The 19761-nt window shown below is 50.0% G+C and overlaps 1 protein-coding gene across 9 annotated transcripts in view; it reads left to right on the top strand.

Annotated features, from left to right (window-relative positions):
• Positions 1 to 19761, top strand: part of DLG4 (discs large MAGUK scaffold protein 4) — a 98346-nt gene that overhangs the window by 62791 nt on the left and 15794 nt on the right. For 6 of the 9 annotated variants that reach the window (XM_039337890.1, XM_039337888.1, XM_039337894.1 and 3 more), the window contains 5 exons: positions 16260 to 16313; positions 16526 to 16576; positions 17327 to 17451; positions 17733 to 17902; positions 19201 to 19337. In XM_039337890.1, the coding sequence (XP_039193824.1) occupies positions 16260 to 16313; positions 16526 to 16576; positions 17327 to 17451; positions 17733 to 17902; positions 19201 to 19337 (537 nt within the window). Of the gene's footprint in view, positions 1 to 3537; positions 3557 to 5569; positions 5659 to 15197; positions 15357 to 16259; positions 16314 to 16525; positions 16577 to 17326; positions 17452 to 17732; positions 17903 to 19200; positions 19338 to 19761 lie in introns of those variants that run through there. The other 3 variants (XM_039337887.1, XM_039337896.1, XM_039337895.1) reach the window with 3 other exon arrangements.

Genomic DNA, 19761 nt, shown 5'->3' with positions numbered 1-19761 from the left:
CCGCGACCCCCAACCGGTCGTAAATCGAGGACTACTCAACCGGTCGTAAGTCGAGGACTACTCAGCTGGTGCAGCACCGTTGGCAGAATGGGATTTTTGGCGGGCTCAGCAGGGCAGAGACAGCCTGGACAATTCCTATTGGCTTTTGAAAACCAATAGAATTAGACTCTATTCAAGAGAGTCTATTCTATTGGCTTTCAAAAGCCAATAGAATAAAAGGGAGTAGCACAGCTAAGGAAACGGGGGGGAAAAATGGCGGACTGCGTTGTTTGGCGACCCCCGTGAAATGGTCGTTCGACCCCAAATGGGGTCCCGACCCACAGGTTGAGAACCACTGTGTTAACGGGAAACAAAAAACTGGGAAAAATTAATCAGGACATTGATTGTCGAAAAAGATTGAATGTTGAAAGACCCCTGTTCTTAATAGACGGCGGGTATGCGGTAGACGTAATATGTCTTGATTTCAGCAAAGTGAAAAGAACTGGCTGAGAATTCTGACAGCTGAAGTCCTCGAGGCTTTTACACTGCCATTCAGAGGAGGTCAAGGCAGGACTTTGCGTGACGTCATTTCCTTCCCCGCCGCAGAAACGTCGCAAGTTGAGGGGGACCGTTCCCCCATCGCTCTCCGTAAAGTGGGTTAGCACCGGTCAGAGGAGACGAGGTTTGACGGGCGGTTAGACGTGGGGTGAGGTGGCAAGGAGGTCTGGTCCTCTCTCCAAACTTGCTGTGAAGTTCTTCAGATCTTTTTCTGCTATTTTTTTTTTAGCCAGTAGTGTTCCTACACAGGGGCTGCTCAACCTACGGCCACAATTAAGCCGAAGGTTTCCCGTTGCTAAGTGAGACATCGGTTAAGTAGGGTTTGCCCCCCCGATTTTACAGCCTCTGGTTAAGTCTATCGCTGCAGTCGTCATGTGAGTCACACCATTGTTAAGTGAGTGTGGCGTCCCCGTTGACTTTGCTTGTCCAACGCTCGCAAAAGGGGATCGTGCCTGATCCCGGGACGCTGCAAACCATTGTAAATATGAATCCGCGGCCCAGCATCCGGCTTTTGATCGTGCGAGGCTGCAACGGTTGTGTGCGAACTGGTCCTGTCACGTTTTTCAGCACCGTGGTAACTACGGTCACTAAATGAAATTGTTGTAAGTCGAGGAATACCTTGTAAGGGCAGTAGAAGAATCTCCTTGGAAACAACCAGATATGGCTATATTGTAAGCCGCCCAGAGTTAGCCTGTGTAGGTATTTCATTTAATAAATTTATTAAATAAAATGAAGAAATAAGCCAATCTCAGGCTGAGGCCTTTTGCAGCTGCGCGAGGATGCCAGGCTACTTCCCCGCTTGACGCCGCCTCTCTGACTGGCTAGTAGTTTTCCAACATAGACAGAGATAGAAGTTAGGAACGGAAACCGCTGAGGACCACTGTAATCTACCTTGGATTGTGAACAGGAGAGCAAAAAAGTCAACATGGAGGCTGCGAAAGCCCAAAGAAAGCTGCGTGTCTTTCACGGATGTCACGTCTGCTCTGTCCTGGAAGATGTGATGAAGGGCCACAGCAGGACAGCCGGGCCTGTCCTTATGCAAATGTATTTAATTTGGACAGCCTGCGCAGCCGAAAGTTCAGGACAGCTAATCAGGGCTTAAGTATCTTGAGAAGGTTTTTCTTCACAAGCAGAGCGGTGGGAATTAGTGTGTGTGCGGGTCTACATGTGTGTTCCCTGGTTTTGTTGCCGGTGTTAATTTAGGGCAGCGTTTTTCAACTCTGGAGCAGAGAGAGAGAAAGAGAGAGAGAGATCGCAGAGGAAGGGATTACAAGAGAGTAACCAGGCATACCAGGGGGATGCACATCAAAAGAAAAGCATCACCACAGAATTCTGAAAGTTGAGGCCCACCCACCTTAAAAGTTGCCAAGATTGAAAAACAGTATTTTGGGAGGGGGGTCTTCTTAAGGGTGGGAGGGGGAGGAAAATGGGGAAAGATCTCTTTTTATGAAAAAAAAACCCAACGACCAAAAATTCCTTAGGAATTTGCAGAGGGGCAATCCTAATTTCTAAAAAAGCAGCAAATAAAAAACCTGGGCTGCTGTCATTGCGCGGCCTACGACACAACCTTTTATTTCCATGTCTGCAGGCAGAATATTTTGTCCCGTCGGAGTCAGGTTTGCGCGTCAATTTCAAAGGACCGTGCCAGAATCAGCCCCTGGCATCGTGGGCGGAGAACCAAGTGCCCGTCCCAGCTAGATGGAACCTCCATCTCCTAGAGCAGTCTACCTTTTCCTAAGCAAGGCAAGCTGCCCTAGGAAGATGCAAAAAATAGGAGCAGCGTTTTATTTAGGAAGGACTGGCCGGTCGCAGGCAGTCCTCAGCTTAACGACCACAGTGGGGGGGGGACCAGAATTGCCTATGGCGAAACAAGGCGGTTGTGAAGTGAGCCGCGCCCCCGTTTTGTGTGACTTCTTTTTGTTAAGCGAATCAATGCGGTCGTTAAGTGAATCAGATGGGTCATTCAGCTGGTCGGAAGCTGGTTGTGACCCGGGGAGGCGGCAACCATTGTAAATATATGTGCCGGGATTTTGACCGTGTGGGCTGTGGCGATGCGGCAACGGTCGTTAAGTGCGAGGACCGGGCATCAGTCGCTTTTCCTTTGCGTTGTTGGAACGCGGAACGGCTGCCGAAGAAACGGTCATAAACCGAGGACCACCTGTATAGCGGCCGTTCTTTTTTTTTCAGTGGCGTTGTAACCTGGAACGGCGGCTAAGCAAACGGTCATTAAACCGAGGACTATCTGTATTGTTGTGGCTGCTAACGGAGAGGTTAACTTCTGGAGGGATCCGCTGTGGATCCCCTATAGGGGGAGGGGCTGATCTGTGATAAAGGGGAGGGCTAGTCTCTGGGGTACGGGGGGGGGGCTGATTAAAAATCCCCTTATTATTTGTAATAACCATTTTAGGAAAATTATTCCGAATCCTTTCAGGAAAAAGCCCCAAAGCTTCCGCCTGTTCCTAGCTAGAACGCGTGAATCGGGAAAGGTCGCCCGCAGTCGTTCCTCGGTTCCCGGTTCGAATCCTGCTTCCCTGCGGTCTGGACCAAAGGCAGGGAAGGTGGAGGGGGGGCGGGAGAGGAAGGGATGAAGGCAGGATTGTTTTGGGGCGGGGGGTGTGTGGGGATGAAACTGAAGCCCCCTTCCTCCTCCCCCCCCCAAGTCGAATCGCAGGGGGAGTTTCCACCATCAAGGCGTGCAGCCCGAATCCCCTTCCCCATCATTCTGATTGGCTTCGGCTGGCCCCTTCCAGGGACTACAGCTCCCAGCATCCTCCTCCTCCTCATCCCCTTCCCCCGCCCACGCAGGCGGCCCCCCCCCCAAGGCTTTGCAGCAGCAGGGGAAGGGCGCCCCCTGGTGGCCGAGGCGGCCAACCGCAGGGCATCCTCGGACAGCTGCTCTTCGCGGTCCGGCTGGCTCGGGGCTCGGATGCCAGGGGAGACGCACGCCAGCCTGGCCTGGGACCCCCACCCCAATTCTGCCCCCCCCTCTTCCTGCAGGACGTCCGTCTTTCGTGGACAGGTAATGGAGAGATGGGGGGGGCTTTCGGGCAGGGGGTCTACCTGCGCTCCATCCTTTCGGCCCCCCGGACCTGTGGCCCACCTGCGAAGCGCCCTCCCCCCTCTCTTTCTTCTCCCTTTTCCTAGCCACCCGGGCAGGGGAGGGCGCTCTGGTTGGAAAGCCCCCTCCTCAACCCGCATCTCCTCCGTCCTAGCCGCCCCCCCCCCGCAAGACCCAGAGCCCTGGTTCCTGCTTTTCTGCCCCCCCCCCACACACACACCGGAAGCTCAACGCCCCCTCCCCTTTCTCTCGCCTCCTTCCCTGCCAATGGGAAGATGCTTTCCAGATTACAAGGGAGGGGGCGGCTGTTTCAAGCGTCAGCTCAGGGTCGGCCCTTTCGCGGGGGTCCTCCCCCACCACCTAGGCTGGGGGAGGCCAAGGGGGGGGCTCAGGATGGGGGGGGAGAGAGAGACCCCCGCTTTCTGGCTGAGCCCCTTCCCCAAAGGAGCTGGCTCCGTCCCTGCTTTTTGGTCCCAGCAGGCATGGGGATGAGGGGGGGGGGCTTCGGCTCCTCTTCCATCTGGGCCTCCATCTGCTCCGAAAAGGCAACGGGGAGGAGCATGCCCGACAGATTGAGGGGGGGGGTTTTGAGGAGGCAGAAAAGAGGGGGGGGGTCCAGTGCCTAGGAGACGCTCTCCCCTGGCAGCAGAGACCCCCGCCTCGGCACTCTTTCCTCCCTGCCTAGATATTGCCCCTCTCCCCCCCTTTTTTTCCTCTCGGGGGGGGGGCAGGCTGGGGTTTTTTTCCCCTTCGCTGATGCCTCCCCCCACCTGCTACTGCTCCCCATCTTTTCAGGACCCTGTTGAGAAAGTGAGACGGTTTGATTCCCCCTCCCAAAGAAGGAAGGAAGGAAGGAAGGAAGGAAGGAAGGAAGGAAGGAAGGAAGGAAGGAAGGAAGGAAGGAAGGAAGGAAGGAAGGAAGGAAAAGAGAAAGAGAGGGAGATAAAAGGAGATAGAGAAGGGAGAGAGGCGGGAAGGAAGGAAGGAAAAGAGAAAGAGAGGGAGGAAAAAGGAGATAGAGAAGGGAGGAAGGAAGGAAGGAAGGAAGGAAGGAAGGAAGGAAGGGAGTGAGGAAAAAGGAGATAGGAAAGGAAGGAAGGAAAAGAGAAAGAGGGAGGAAAAAGGAGATAGAGAAGGGAGGAAAGAAGGAAGGAAGGAAGAGGGAGGAAAAAGGAGATAGAGAAGGAAGGAAGGAAGGAAGGAAGGAAGGAAGGAAGGAAGGAAGGAAAAGAAAGAAGGAGGAAAAAGCAGATAGAAAAGGGAAGAAGGAAGGAAGGAAGGAAGGAAGGAAGGAAGGAAGAGAGGGAGGAAAAAGGAGATAGGAAAGGAAGGAAGGAAGGAAGGAAAAGAGAAAGAGGGAGGAAAAAGCAGATAGAAAAGGGAAGAAGGAAGGAAGGAAGGAAGGAAGGAAGGGAGGAAAAAGGAGATAGGAAAGGAAGGAAGGAAAAGAGAAAGAGGGAGGAAAAAGGAGATAGAGAAGGAAGGAAGGAAGGAAAAGAGAAAGAGAGGGAGGAAAAAGATAGAGGAGGAAGGAAGGAAGAGGGAGGAAAAAGGAGATAGAGAAGGAACGAAGGAAGGAAGGAAAAGAGAAAAAGAGGGAGGAAAAAGGAGATAGAGGTGGGAAGGAAGGAAGGAAGGAAGGAAAAGACGAAGGAAGGGGTTGCCCCTGAGGATGAGGAGGCTGAGCAGGAGGGAGGGGTAGAGCGCCTTCCTTGCTGCCCCCCCCAGGCATTGGCACAATCTAGCCTCCTGCCCCCCCCGCCCCCCCCAAAGCTGGACTTTCCCAGGTCTGCCCCCCCTCCTTCCCCCTTGGCACCGCAAAGCCAACTAGCCCCCCCCCCCCAGTCCAGGCAGCAAAGCTTGGAGTCATTGGGGAATCTTGAAGCTGCTTCTAAGGAACTGGGGGGGCGGGGGGGCTGCCTCGGTCCGTCCCCCCCCTCCACACACACGCTTCCCTTGCTGTGTGCCACATCATGTTTGTCTCCGTCTGGTACGCCAAGAAAATGGGACGGCGTTTCCTGAACAACGTCCGGAAGGCGAAGAAGGAACGGCATCTCCTCACGGTATTGGGGAGGGGGGGCGCAGTGATATGGGGGGGGCACGCAGGGGTCCGTAATTTGGGGGAGAAAGAGAAGGGGTGGTAAGCCGGACGAGGGGGGGGCAGGTTTTAAAACGATGGGTTTGTGGTGCGGTTTTTTGGGGGGGGCTGCACAAAGAGCAGAGATGCTGGGATTTGGGGGTGGGTGGGTCTCCCCAGATTTGAGGGTCTCGGCACACACAACACACACACACACACACACACACACACACACACACACACACAGAGCCTGGTCTTTCAGCTGCAGGGGACTACAAAGCCCATCCTTCCGGACTGGTGGCTGCAAATATTTGGGGGTGTGGGTTACGTTTGGGGGGTGGGGGTGGGCAGAGCTGATCCGGTGCATGGAGAGGGGGCGTGGGGGGGGCAAAAGACGGAGGGGCGGATGTTGGAAAGGGTGATTGGGGGGGCTGGGTTCGCTCAGGCCTGAGGGGGGGGAGTGACTTGAGCCATGGGGGAGGGGCAGATTTTGCAATTGGGGGAGGGGGCCCCCAGCTCAGTTCCCGAGGGGTGGGGACCGCCATGTGGGGAGAGGGGCTTGCAAACTTTTCTTTCCGTCCGGCCACGTCGGTCCACGGGGAAGGGGGGGGGTGTCCCCGATTTCCCAGCCTCTCCGCAGACTCCCTCACAAGCGACCCCCCCCAAGAAAGCCCCCCCCCACTGCATCAGAGGAGAAGCAGTTAGCTCGCCCTCCCCCAACCCTGATTTCGGGGGGGGGGGAAGAAGTGCTGCGTCGTTGGGGGGGGATCTACGTACATTATTTGCACGGGAGGGGGGTAGGAAGACACCTCCCCCCGTCCCGGAGCAGGTGATTTTAATTTGAGGAAGGGATTACAAGAGAGTAACTTGGTGTACAAGGGAGGGGGATGCACATCAAAAGAAAGGCGTGGGTTTGTGTCTGTTGTTGTGGTTGTGGTTGTTGTTGTTGTTGTGTGTTGGGGCCGGTGGAGTGCGTCAGCTTTCGAGACAGCTGATGGCGTCAGCGTGTTTTTACTGTAAAGCTTCAGGAATTATGAATGGGAGAGAGAGAGAGAAAGAATAGGGGAGGGGGCGGCTGGCAGGACGCACAGCTTCCCATTTTTCCCATTTTTTTTTCCAAAAAAAAAGAGAAAGTGGCCTGCGGGGGGGGGGGCTGGAGGCGCAGGGAGGGGGGATGAGTAAGGAGAGAAGACCCTTCAGTTGCATAATTCAATTTTTTTCCTCTTTTTTTTTTCTTTTTCCACCCGCCCCTTCCCCCTTTCTTTTAAAAAAAAGATGGAGGGGTGTCCCTTCCGCCCTCTCCGCAGCCCGGTTGGGCCTCTCTGCCTCAGTTTCCCGCCCCCGCCTGGCTCTCAATCGCTTTCCCTGCCCCCCCCCAGGTCAAAAAAAGGAGGGAGGGAGGGAGGGTGTTGCTTGGGAGATGCAAAAGGGTTGCCGCTGTTTGTGCGTTTGCTAAAAAATTTTTTTTTTGCTGCATTGCTTGGCAAGGTGAGCAAGATGGGGGGGGGAGAATTAATGTAGAGGCTGTGGGGGTGGGCAAGACCGGGGTGGGGTGGGGTGGGGGGGCTCGGCCCCAAAGGGCTGCTGCTAGGCCTTCACGTGTTGCGAGACAGCTTCTAAATGCCCCCCTCCCTCTGTGGTTTTGATGGGAGGGGCTCTTCCTTTCCTCCTCCCACCCCCCTTCCCGGGAGCTGAGATTTAAGCTGAGATGCTGCTTCAGATTGGGGGGGGGGGCGTTCCTGTGATGAAGATGGTGGTGGTGATGATGATGAAGGGGTATTTGGAAATTCAGGGGTCAAAAGAGAGAGAGAGAGAGAGAGATGGAGGGAAGGAGGGAGGGAGAGAGAGAAAGAGAAAGAGAGAGAGAGATGGAGGGAAGGAGGGAGAGAGAGAGAGAAAGAGAGAGAGAGAGATGGAGGGAAGGAGGGAGGGAGAGAGAGAAAGAGAGAGAGAGAGATGCTGTGAAATCAACTCTCAAGGTTTGTCAATCCCATCGACTTTAAGAGGGCTGGACTTCAACTCCCAGAATTCCCCGGCATTCCATTGTGGCCCTGCTTACTCTCTTATAATCCCTTCCTCTGCAATCTCTCTGCGTTAGAGGGTAGGAGGGGGAGAAAAAAATAGGCACGGTCGGCTGGGGGCTTCTGGGAGTTAAAATCCACCCCTCTTCAACTCACCTGAGGTGGACAAAAACCCCGGATCCAGCTTTCTTGGAGAAAGAGGTGTGTTTGTGTGTGTGTAGGTGTCTCTCTCTAACTCACTTGAGGTGGACAAAAACCCAGATCCAGCTTTCTTGGAGAAAGAGGTGTGTTTGTGTGTGTGTAGGTCTCTCTCTCTCTCTCTCTCTCTCTCTCTCTCTCTCTCTCTCTCTCTCTCTCTCTCTCTCTCTCTCTGTGTGTGTGTATGTTGTGTGTGTGTGTATGAATGCTGAAATAAAACTCCTAGAGTTTCCAACCCAGAACCAGGCGGCCTCATTAGCCGCTCCAGATAATTCGTCGCTGCCCCCTTCCTCACAGGAGATTTAGTGCCCCCCCCCAGGCCCGTTCTCCTTTTTGAAAGGGAAAGTGTGTTGCGTGTGTGCCAGGCCTGTGCCAAAATGGGTCCTGTCCCCAGGGGAGAGAGAAAGAGAAAGCCATTTCAGGATTTCTTCTCCGTGCTCCAGATAAGCAGGGATTGACACCAGACAAATCAGCAGAAAGCAATATTTTAATCAAGGCGCCGCCGATCAGAAAATTACAGGTCCATCAACACCAACGTGGGTGGGGAAGATGGGGGTGTTGAGTAGCCATCTCTCCCCCGCCCCAGCACGACCCTTACCTGCGCCCCCCCCCCCATTCCTGAGTTCCCCAGTCTTCTCCTTCTTCCCTACCTTTTTAGATCCGCCATCCGGGGACAATATCCCTGGGCCGCTGACCGGGTGCAGAGTGTGTTCTCTTCTTTGCAACCCCGTTGGGACACGCCTGGCCAGGTTTGCTGACTTGTCGGCTTTCTAGAAAGTGAAGATTATAGGGTAAAGGAATCACGTTTGCAACTAGATTAATTCAGTGGTGGCAACTTCCACTAAGCCCACATTTAATAGGACACCCGAGATTGGCTCCGGGTTCAAACCAGCATTTAAAAAAAGAGAGATGGGGTTGCCTTGATCTGTTATGCTAAGGGTCAGCATTTGCACAAGGGGCTCACTGCCAGCAGAATAAATAGAACAGAACAGAGCAGAGCAGAACAGAACAGAACAGGAGAATAAATAGAATAGAATATAGAATTAGAATATAGAATCAGAATATAGAATCAGAATATAGAATAGAATAATGATAATAAAATAGAATATAGAATCAGAATATAGAATCAAAATATAGAATAGTATAATGAGAATAGAATAGAATAGAGAATAGAACATAGATAGAATAGAATATAGAATAGAATGACAATAAAATAATGATAATAGAATAGAATATAGAATAGAATATAGAATTAGAATATAGAATCAAAATATAGAATAGTATAATGAGAATAGAATAGAATAGAATAGAATAGAATAGAATAGAATAGAATAGAGAATAGAATATACGTAGAATAGAATAATGATAATAGAATAATAATAGAATAGAATATAGAATCAGAATATAGAATAGTATGAGAATAGAATAGAATAGAGAATAGAACATAGATAGAATAGAATATAGAATAGAATAATGACAATAGAATAATGATAATAGAATATAGAATAGAATAGAATATAGAATTAGAATATAGAATCAAAATATAGAATAGTATAATGAGAATAGAATAGAATAGAGAATAGAATATAGATAGAATAGAATATACGTAGAATAGAATAATGATAATAGAATAGAATATAGAATTAGAATATAGAATCAGAATATAAAATACAATAATGATAATAGAATAGAATAGAGAATAGAATATAGAATAGAATACTGATAATAGAATAGAATACTGATAATAGAATATAAAATATAGAATATATAGAATAGAATAAAGAATTAGAATAGAATATAGAATAGAATAGAATATAGAATAAAATATAGAACAGAACAGAACAGAACAGAACAGAACAGAATAGAATATAGAATAGAATAGAATAGAATAGAATAGTAACAAAGTTGGAAGGGACCTTGGAGGTCATCTAGTCCAACCCCCCGCTCCGACAGGAAACCCTACCTACACCATTTCAGACAAATGGTTGTCCAATCTCTTCTTTAAAACTTCCAAAATCTCACCTGTGATTTTGGATAGGGATGGTCTCAATAGCTGGTCACCTTGACATACTTGCATATAAAAATCCAGCATCTCAGGGATACGTTTAACAATTTCATTTTATTTTATTTAAAAGGTTGAAAGGAAAAAAAAATTGAGCAAAGACAGAATAAAACTAAAGAAAAGACATTGGGGAAAAAAAGTTAAAACAATAAAATAAAATTGTTAAACAAATTGTTAAATACCCGCCTTTCTTTGATGTTCTAATTTTCTAAAGGGAAGGGTTTTTATTTATTTATTTTTTTAAAAAGAAAGCTTGTTCTACTTTTCTTTTTTAAAAGGAAAATAGAAAATAGAGTCATATTCTAGTTTCGTTCTACTGGAATATTACTCTGGATCTGCAAAGCTGGTTTAATGATCTGCGTGAGAATCTGCATGTGGATATCATTTAAATCAAGGGTCTTCAAAGTTCCCCCTTTGATGACTTGTGGACTTCAACTCCCAGAATTCCTCAGCCAGACACTCTGGCCGAGGAATTCTGGGAGTTGAAGTCCACAAGTCATCAAAGGGTCCTAGTTCCCTCATGCTGGCTGAGGAATTCTGGGAGTTGAAGTCCACAAGTCACAAAAGGGTCCTAGTTCCCTCACGCTGGCTGAGGAATTCTGGGAGTTGAAGTCCACAAGTCACAAAAGGGTCCTAGTTCCCTCACGCTGGCTGAGGAATTCTGGGAGTTGAAGTCCGCAAGTCATCAAAGGGTCCTAGTTCCCTCACGCTGGCTGAGGAATTCTGGGAGTTGAAGTCCGCAAGTCATCAAAGGGTCCTAATTCCCCCACACTGGCTGAGGAATTCTGGGAGTTGAAGTCCACAAGTCATAAAAGGGTCAAAGTTCCCTCACGCTGGCTGAGGAATTCTGGGAGTTGAAGTCCCCAAGTCATCAAAGGGCCAAGTTTGAAGACCCCTGCTTCTGGACTTCAACTCCCAGAATTCCTCAGCCAGCCACAAGTTCTAAAAGGGCCACATTTGAAGACCCCTGACTTAGGAGAACACGTTTTATAGTGCTGGGGTGAATCTGGGGGGCCCCCTGTTGGGGAATGTGGTTGTTAGTTTGGTAATGCCACACAGGAGTGTCATACAAACGACAACAGCGTCGCAACTTCCTAATTTCATCCATCCAGCCCAGGCAGAGGCCGCATGTGCAGAGTGTTTGGGGTCCCTGTCACAATGAGCAGATTTGAAGATCCTCCCTGGTCCTGCAGCCATCCCTCGTCTTCTCTTTCGCACCCGGCACCCCCTTCCCCAGAGCCCCCCGCCGAGATAATCCCTTACCCCCCCCCCCGACCGCCACACCTGCTTGTGCTTCTACAAAACCTCTCCTACACAACGCCTCTACCCACTCACAGATGCCAACCTGGCACCAGCCCACGGCACGGTCTCTTCTTAGTGGGAAGAGTAGAGACCCCAGGAGGTGGGGGCTGTGCCTGTTCGGGCTCTCCAGGACCAGTCAGGGTTCGACGTCTCGCCCCCCTCCCTCCATTCTCCCCTCCCATGGTCCTGGGAAGGGGGGCATGTTGGAGGTTTGAAAAGCTGGCTGCCCCGAGCAAGCATTTTTCTGTCGTTTCTGGATTTCTAAAAAAAAAAAAAGTATTAAAGTTCCCAGCATAGCCTCTCGCTGGTTCCTGGCATTTCCTGGTGGTCTCCCATCCATAGAATGGAATGGGAATGGAATGGAATAGAATAGAATAGAATAGGACAGGACAGGACAGGACAGGATAGGACAGGATAGGATAGGATAGGATAGAAATAAGGAACAGAATAGAATAGAAATAAGGAATAGAATAATAATATAGAATAGAATAATAATATAGAATAGAATAATAATATAGAATAGAATAGAAATAAGCAATAGAATAGAATAGAATAATAATATAGAAATAGAATAGAATAGAATAATAATATAGAATAGAATAATAATATAGAAATAGAATAGAAATAAGGAATAGAATAGAAATAAGGAATAGAATAGAATAATAATATAGAATAGAATAGAAATAAGGAATAGAATAGAATAGAATAATAACATAGAATAGAATAATAATATAAAATAGAATAAATAGAATAGAATAGAAATAAGGAATAGAATAGAATAATAATATAGAATAGAATAAATAAAATAGAATAGAAATAAGGAATAGAATAGAATAGAATAATATAGAATAGAATAATAATATAGAATAGAATAGAATAGAATAGAATAGAATAGAATAGAATAGAATAGAATAGAATAACAGAGTTGGAAGGGACCTTGCAGGTCATCTAGTCCACCCCCCTGCCCAAGCAGGAGTTCTTATACACCATTTCTGACCTGGCCCTGGGGCTGTTTTGCTTTTAGTTCAGTGTGTGTGTGTGTGTGTGTGTGTGTGTGTGTGTCCTCTCTTCTGCTTCTCAAACAAGAGAAGGGTGGAGAATGAGAAGGATTCGGCTTTGTGGGGAGGCGCAGAAGAGGCCTGGGGGGGGGTGAACCTGGGGGGGGAACGGGGGAAGGTCCCAGAGAGCCAGACTGCAAGGGTTTGGCGGATGAGAGGAGGCAGGGGACGCTGGGAACTGTAGTCGTTGCTTCCGGATTGAGGCAGTTGCATTCTCTGCCGTGTCTCATGCTGGCATCTTCCTTGGGGGGGGGCAGGATTGTACCTTGGGGGGCCTGGGGGCAGAAAGAGGGGGGGGCTGGGGTCTCAAATGCTTAAGGCTAAAACGGGCCAAGCAGTCAGGCTGGTCAAACATGGAAGCTTTTAGGGGAAGGGTCTCCTCTGCGCTGCCCTGGTCAGACCCGCCCCCCCCCGGGGGGATCCAGTTTAAAAGGGGCTGGGGGCTGTGAGAGATCCAGAGGGGAGGGGGGGTCTACTATCCAAGTCCCTGCCAGAGCTCTTCAGGGATTCCGGTCCCATTTAGCCCCGAGGTGGATGAGGGGTGATGTTGTCCTCACCCGGAAAGGTGGGTGGGTGGGCTTCTTCTCTGTGCCCCCCCCCCCGAAGGCAGGAGTGGAACCCAGGCCTGGTTCTAACCCCAGGGGTGTGGTGGGTATAAAAGAGGAATTCCCGGGTGGGAGGGGCACTTGAACTGGGGAAGATGCTACTTTGAACCCGGGGCTGGGTCCTCCCTCGAACCTGGGGCTCAGCTAGATGACCTCTGAAGTGCCCCCTGACGAAAATGAACCCCATCGAAAGGACTCTACAATAGGGAAGAACAGGTTGGGAATGAGGGGGGGGGGGCTTGATGGGGGAGGAGAGGGAAATTTGGGAAGATGAAGGGGGGGAGTCTCTTCCTTTGCTAAATTGGGGTTCTCGCACCTTTGGGAGAAAGACTGCAATTCCCAGAATTCTTTGCAACTCTGTTGGCTGGGCATCCTGGGAACCGCCGTGCCAGGGGAAATAGGGGCTGACTATTGGGGGGGCGGATTGGGGAGGGGTCCCGCTTTGGCCTAATAATGATCCTAATAATTAAAAAGAGACAGGCCTCTCGTTCATATGTAGCATGCCTGACAGAAGAGTTGTTAAAAAGCAGAAAGTTCTGGTCCGTGGATGCTTTTATGTGGTTTATTTACTCCTCCTTTATTTTTAGACTTTTTAAATCACACTTTTATTACTCGGTGAGTGATTCAAGGCAACGAATATGCCTAGTGCTTTTTCTTCCTCTTACTTCAACAACAACCCTGTGAGGTGGGTTGGCCTGAGAGAGAGAAAGAAAGCAAAGTAGGCTTTCGTGCCTAAGGCGGGACTAGAACTCACATCTCCTGGTGATTGCCTCATAGTCACCCAGCCGGGTTTCAGGCCTAAGGCGGGACTAGAACTCACTGTCTCCTGGTGATTGGCTCAGGGTCTCTCAGCTGGCTTTCATGCCTAAGGTGGGACTAGAACTCACCGTCTCCTGGTGATTGGCTTAAAGTCTCTCAGTTGGCTTTCATGCCTAAGGCGGGACTAGAACTCTCCATCACCTGGTGATTGGCTCAAAGTCACCCAGCTGGGTTTCATGCCTAAGGCGGGACTAGAATTCACCGTCTCCTGGTGATTGGCTCAAGGTCTCTCAGGTGGCTTTATTGCCTAAGACGGGACTAGAACTCACTTGTCTCCTGGTGATTGGCTCCAAGTCAGGCAGCTTTCATGCCTAAGGCGGGACTAGAACTCTCCGTCTCCGGGTGATTGGCTCAAAGTCTCTTAGCAGGCTTTCATGTTTAAGGCGGGACTAGAACTCACCGTCTCCTGCTGATTGGCTCAAAGTCTCTCAGCTGGCTTTCATGCCTAAGGTGGGATTAGAACTCACCGTCTCCTGGTGATTGGCTCAAAGTCACCCAGGCAGCTTTCATGCCTAAGGCGGGACTAGAACTCACCGTCTCCTGGTGATTGGCTCAAAGTCTCTTAGCTGGCTTTCATGTTTAAGGCGGGACTAGAACTCACCATCTCCTGCTGATTGGCTCAAAGTCTCTCAGCTGGCTTTCATGCCTAAGGCGGGACTAGAACTCACCGTCTCCTGGTGATTGGCTCAAAGTCTCTCAGCTGGCTTTCATGCCTAAGGCGGGACTAGAACTCACCGTCTCCTTAGTTCCTAGCCAGGTGCCTTAACCACTAGACCAAACTGTTGCTAATCCAGGTGCTGTAAGATTTGATTAAAAATAATCTGGAAAAAAATGATGAATTCTCAGGAGTTTCAGATTGAAATTTACAGAGTGGAAAAATCCATTTTCCCCCACTAACGGTACTTAAAGAATTTCCACGCTGGAAATATTGAATATATCAGGCTGAATAAATAAATTTATATAAAAATGGCCGGCGTTCTTTGTTGCTACCTTAATAATTCTCAGTTAGGCCTTGAATGGTTCAGTTCCCCCCCCCCTCCCAGCTGTAGGCTGTGAATCCAGACTGTCCATTCCCCACCCAATAATCCCTGCCCCGGGGGAACAAGCCTTGATGACATCACGGCTTCGTTGACGTGTCGCCGCCCCAACGAAGAAGAAGCCGTGGTTTGTGGCATCCTCCTGAGGAAATTTCAAATTTGCACTTCCAGATGCAAACCTCCGCCACAGCCTTCCAGCCTCCCCTGCCCACGGGACGTTGGACTCCAGCGCCCATCCACTCCGGGCAGGGGCTGATGGGCGCTGTAGTCCAAACACACTCCCAAAGAGGGTTCAGGTTGGGAAGCTGGGCTGACGTCCTTCCTTGCCCCCTGATGGATGGGAGGGTCATTTTGGCCTGGGGGGGTGAGGGTGGGGTTGCTCTCCCCCCTCTTTCAAATAAAATAGCCCCTCCCTCCCCAATACATTGTTCAGCCCCTCCCACCTGAGCACGGTCCCCTTCATTTGCATCCCCAGAGGGAGATGCTGTTGTCATGGTGTCGCCATGGCGACTGTTGTCAGCGGCCACTGGAGGTGGAAGAAAAAGAGGGAAAGCATTGCAAAATGGAGGAGGGGGGAGAGAGGTGAGTGGGTGGGTGGGGAGCCGAGCTGGACTTCAGCCCACTTGGATTCCAGGCCAAACAGCTCGGCACCCCCCCCCCCCGTAGCTACCCCGCCAGGACGACGCCTATCGGTGTCCAAATTTGGCATCGCCCTCTCCCCCCTTCCCTTTGCCCCATCTGCCTCCATCGGGGACTTCACCCCACCAGCTATTCAGGGTACCCACATTTTGCACCCCGCACTCGGCAACCCTCTGTGCAATATTTGGTTTATTCTATTTATGTTATGTTATGTTATTTTATTATTTTATTTTTATTGTTATCTTATTCTATTTATTTTATTTTATTGTATTGTGTTTTATTTTATTTTATTATTTTATCTTATTTATTTTATTGTATTGTATTTTATTTTATTATTTTATCTTATTTATTTTATTGTATTTTATTTTATTATTTTATCTTATTTATTTTATTTCATTTTATTATTTTATTTTATTTTTCTTTTCTTCTTTTCTTTTTTCTTTTTATCTTATTCTATTCTATTTATTTTATTTTTATTTTATTCTGTTTTATTTACTTTATTTTATTATTTTATTTTATTTTATTATTTTATTATTTTATTTTATTCTCCTATGGAGATCCCTGTTTGCATTGCACAGCCGTTTCGGGCATAAAGTGGTCCCACGAAAGGGCTGGATGGACGGAAGGGAGAATGCAGATTTGAGAATTTGGGGGTCCAGGCTGCATGCAGGAGGGGTGGGTGGGTGGAAAAAGCATCCAGGGCTGGGGTCCCCGGCCCTTGTCGAGCCAGATCTGCTGAAGACCCTTGCAAGAGATGATTGGGAGATGTGGCCTCGTATAATTTCGCCCCCTCCTCTTTTCTCTCTCTCTCTCTCTCTCTCTCTGTGTCTCTTTGTCTGTCTCCAGGCTAATTCTCCACCCGTTATTGTCAACACCGACACTTTAGAAGCACCAGCTTATGTGAGTTTTCCCGCAGAGGTCCACTTCGTTGCCTCCCCCAAGTCCTCTGGCCAGCCCCCCACCCCACCCTCGCATGCCCCCCCTTGACTGGCCACTTCCACCTCTCTCTCTCCACCCCCTCCCCACATCCCGAAGGTCTTCCTAAAGAGTTTTGCCCTCTTGGGTCAGTAAATCTACCCGCCTCTAACTGCGCCTTTCTCCCCCCCCCCCAGGTAAATGGAACGGAAGGCGAGATGGAATATGAAGAGATCACACTAGAGAGGGTAATTTTGTGTGTGTGTGTGTGTGTGTCTGTGCGCGCACGTGTGAGATCGGGGACAAGGAAGTCATTTACGTTGCTGTTTCTCAACTTTGCCACTTTAAGATAGGTGGACTTCAACTCCCAGAAGTCCCCAGCCAGCTGGAGAATTCTGGGAGTTGAAGTCCGCAGGACTCAAGGACGCCTTCCTGGCTGGGGAATTCTGGGAGTTGAAGTCCGCAGGACTCAAGGGCGCCCTTCTGGCTGGGGCATTCTGGGAGTTGAAGTCCACAGGACTCAAGGACGCCTTCCTGGCTGGGGCATTCTGGGAGTTGAAGTCCATAGGACTCAATGACGCCTTCCTGGCTGGGGCATTCTGGGAGTTGAAGTCCGCAGGACTCAAGGACTACTTCCTGGCTGGGGCATTCTGGGAGTTGAAGTCCGCAGGACTCAAGGACTTCTTCCTGGCTGGGGCATTCTGGGAGTTGAAGTCCGCAGGACTCAAGGACTTCTTCCTGGCTGGGGCATTCTGGGAGTTGAAGTCCGCAGGACTCAAGGACTTCTTCCTGGCTGGGGCATTCTGGGAGTTGAAGTCCGCAGGACTCAAGGGCGCCTTTCTGGCTGGGGAATTCTGGGAGTTGAAGTCTGCAGGACTCAAGGATGCCTTTCTGGCTGGGCATTCTGGGAACTGAAGTCCGCAGGACTCAAGCCAATCCTGGTTTCCTCGTTGGCAGTCATATGGGTCCATTTGCATTTAGACCTTACTCTCTCCCAGGGCAACTCCGGGCTGGGGTTCAGCATCGCCGGGGGCACCGACAATCCACACGTTGGCGACGACCCCAGCATCTTCATCACCAAAATCATCCCTGGAGGGGCGGCCGCTCAAGATGGCAGATTAAGGTGAACACCTAGAAACCAGGCTCTCCTGGTGGTCTCCCATCCCAGGACTCCCCAACCCTAGCCCTGCAACGGTCGCAAGTGTGAAATGCGGTCGTAAGTCCCCTTTTTTCCCCAAAGGGTCACTAAGCGAGTGCTCGTAAGTTGAGGACAGCCCGTAATTTATTTTCATTCGTGCGTTCCATTTCTCCAGCCGCCCGACTCAACCAAGTGACCCTGGGCGGAATTACAGTCCTGATTTTTTTGGGGGTGGGCTGGGGTCTGATTTCTCCCCCCCGGAACAGAGTGAACGACAGCATCCTCTTTGTGAACGATGTGGACGTACGGGAGGTGACCCACAGCACGGCGGTGGAAGCGTTGAAGGAGGCCGGCTCCATCGTGCGGCTCTACGTCATGCGCCGGAAACCGCTGGCGGAGAAGGTGATCGAGATCAAGCTGATCAAAGGCCCTAAAGGTAAACCCCTCCGCCCCCCCCCAGGGCTTCTTTAGGGCTCTGTTGCTTGGCTGAACCCCAGTTCCCGTTTGGGTGAAGCCACATTACCCCCAAAGCGGTCTTTCTCAACTTCAGCGGCTTTCAGATGGGTGGACTTCAACTCCCAGAATTTCCTAGCTAGTCACGCCTTTCTTTTCTGTTTTCTGTCCTATGCCCCCTAGAGCGGAGAGATTGCAGAGAAAGGGATGACAAGAGAATACGTGGGCCACAATGGGTGCACCTAGCGAAAGGGATAGTATTAGTGCCAGGGAATTCTGGGAGCCGAATTCCACCCGTCGTCAAGTGGCTAAAGTTGACAACCACCGTCCTAAGTAGAGAATTTATGTCTGGTTCTGCTTCTCATCAGGGAGCCTTCATAGAGAAAACTCCACACACACACACCCCACCATCCCATCAGCCCTAGCACGGCTAATGGAACCTTAGCGAGAACAATTAACCAGTGGAACCGCCTGCCTCCAGAAGCAGTAAATGCTCCAACACTGGAAGTTTTTAAGAAGAGACTGGACAGCCATTTGTTTGAAATGGTGTAGGGTTTCCTGCCTGAGCAGGGGGTTGGACTAGATGACCTCCAAGGTCCCTTCCAACTTTACTACTATTATTATACCTCCCGTGGCAGGCACAGTGTATCTTTAAATGCCACGTGCTGGGCACAAAAGAGGGAGAAGGGCCGATGCATCCATGCTGTCTTTTAGTACGAAATGTCAGTTCTGATTGCTGGAGGCCTTCAGGTTATCCAGATGCTCATGTCATGCAGTGGATCCTGGCGTGCGCTGGCGGTTGGACTAGTACCAGGCCACGGCCTGTTGGCCACTGGGCCCCGGGAATAGCTGGCGAGGCCCACCCCACTCATGGTAGCACCATTTGCGCATGCGTGGGAACGCTAGCATTGCCGCCAACGTCACGCAGACGCCTGCGGCCCACTTGCGCAGGCACGTGCACACTAGCACCACCGTCTGTCCAGCCAGGAAGGTTGGGAAATTCTGGACTAGATGATGTTAGAGATTGTACAGGATCTTCTTAAAATGATGAAAACCGCTACCGCAAGGAGGGTGGAGTCTGCCAGGTGTTCCCGTGGACTCGGTACCAGGCTGTGGACCATAGGTGGTGGACCCCAGTGTTAAAAGTGAATTCAGCCCTAAGAAAATGTTTCCTCCAGATGTTTTCGCCTGATGTGCACCCTGCTCTATCTCCACCCTTCTCTATCTCTCATTGAGAAGGTGACTTCCTCACGAACTTTCTCCTCTGGACTTCCTCCGCAGGGCTGGGCTTCAGCATTGCGGGCGGTGTGGGCAACCAACACATCCCGGGGGACAACAGCATCTACGTCACCAAAATCATCGAAGGCGGGGCAGCCCACAAGGACGGGCGGCTGCAGATCGGGGACAAAATCCTGGCGGTAAGGCCCGGGCTGGGCGGGGCTGTGGTGGGCTGCCCAAGAACCAGGGTGGGGGAACGGTCTTACAAGAATTTCCCCCAAAGTTAAATGTAGAGATAGCCAAAAGGAATAGATAATTTCAATCCAGATTAACGAGGGTTGGTAGATCTGGCCAAATTAGCCACAATGCTTCAGGTATCTTCAGTTCCATTCAGTTTAACTTTACTCAACTCAACCCAACTCAGTTCAAGTTAACTTAACCCAACCCAACCCAACTCCACCTGGCTACTCAACTCAGCTTAATTTAACCTTATCCAACCCAACTCAATTCAACTCAACCTATTTTAACCTTACTCAACCCAACTCAATTCAACTCAACCCAATTTAACCTTACTCAACCCAACTCAATTCAACCCAATTTAACCTTACTCAACCCAACTCAATT

The sequence above is a fragment of the Crotalus tigris genome, unplaced genomic scaffold (genome assembly GCF_016545835.1).
Source record: "Crotalus tigris isolate CLP2741 ecotype Arizona unplaced genomic scaffold, ASM1654583v1 scf7180000017690.20705106771:4171800, whole genome shotgun sequence".
Lineage (NCBI taxonomy): Eukaryota > Metazoa > Chordata > Lepidosauria > Squamata > Viperidae > Crotalus > Crotalus tigris.
The sequence above is the reverse complement of the archived record's forward strand: the minus strand, read 5'-3'. Positions and strand labels throughout refer to the sequence as shown.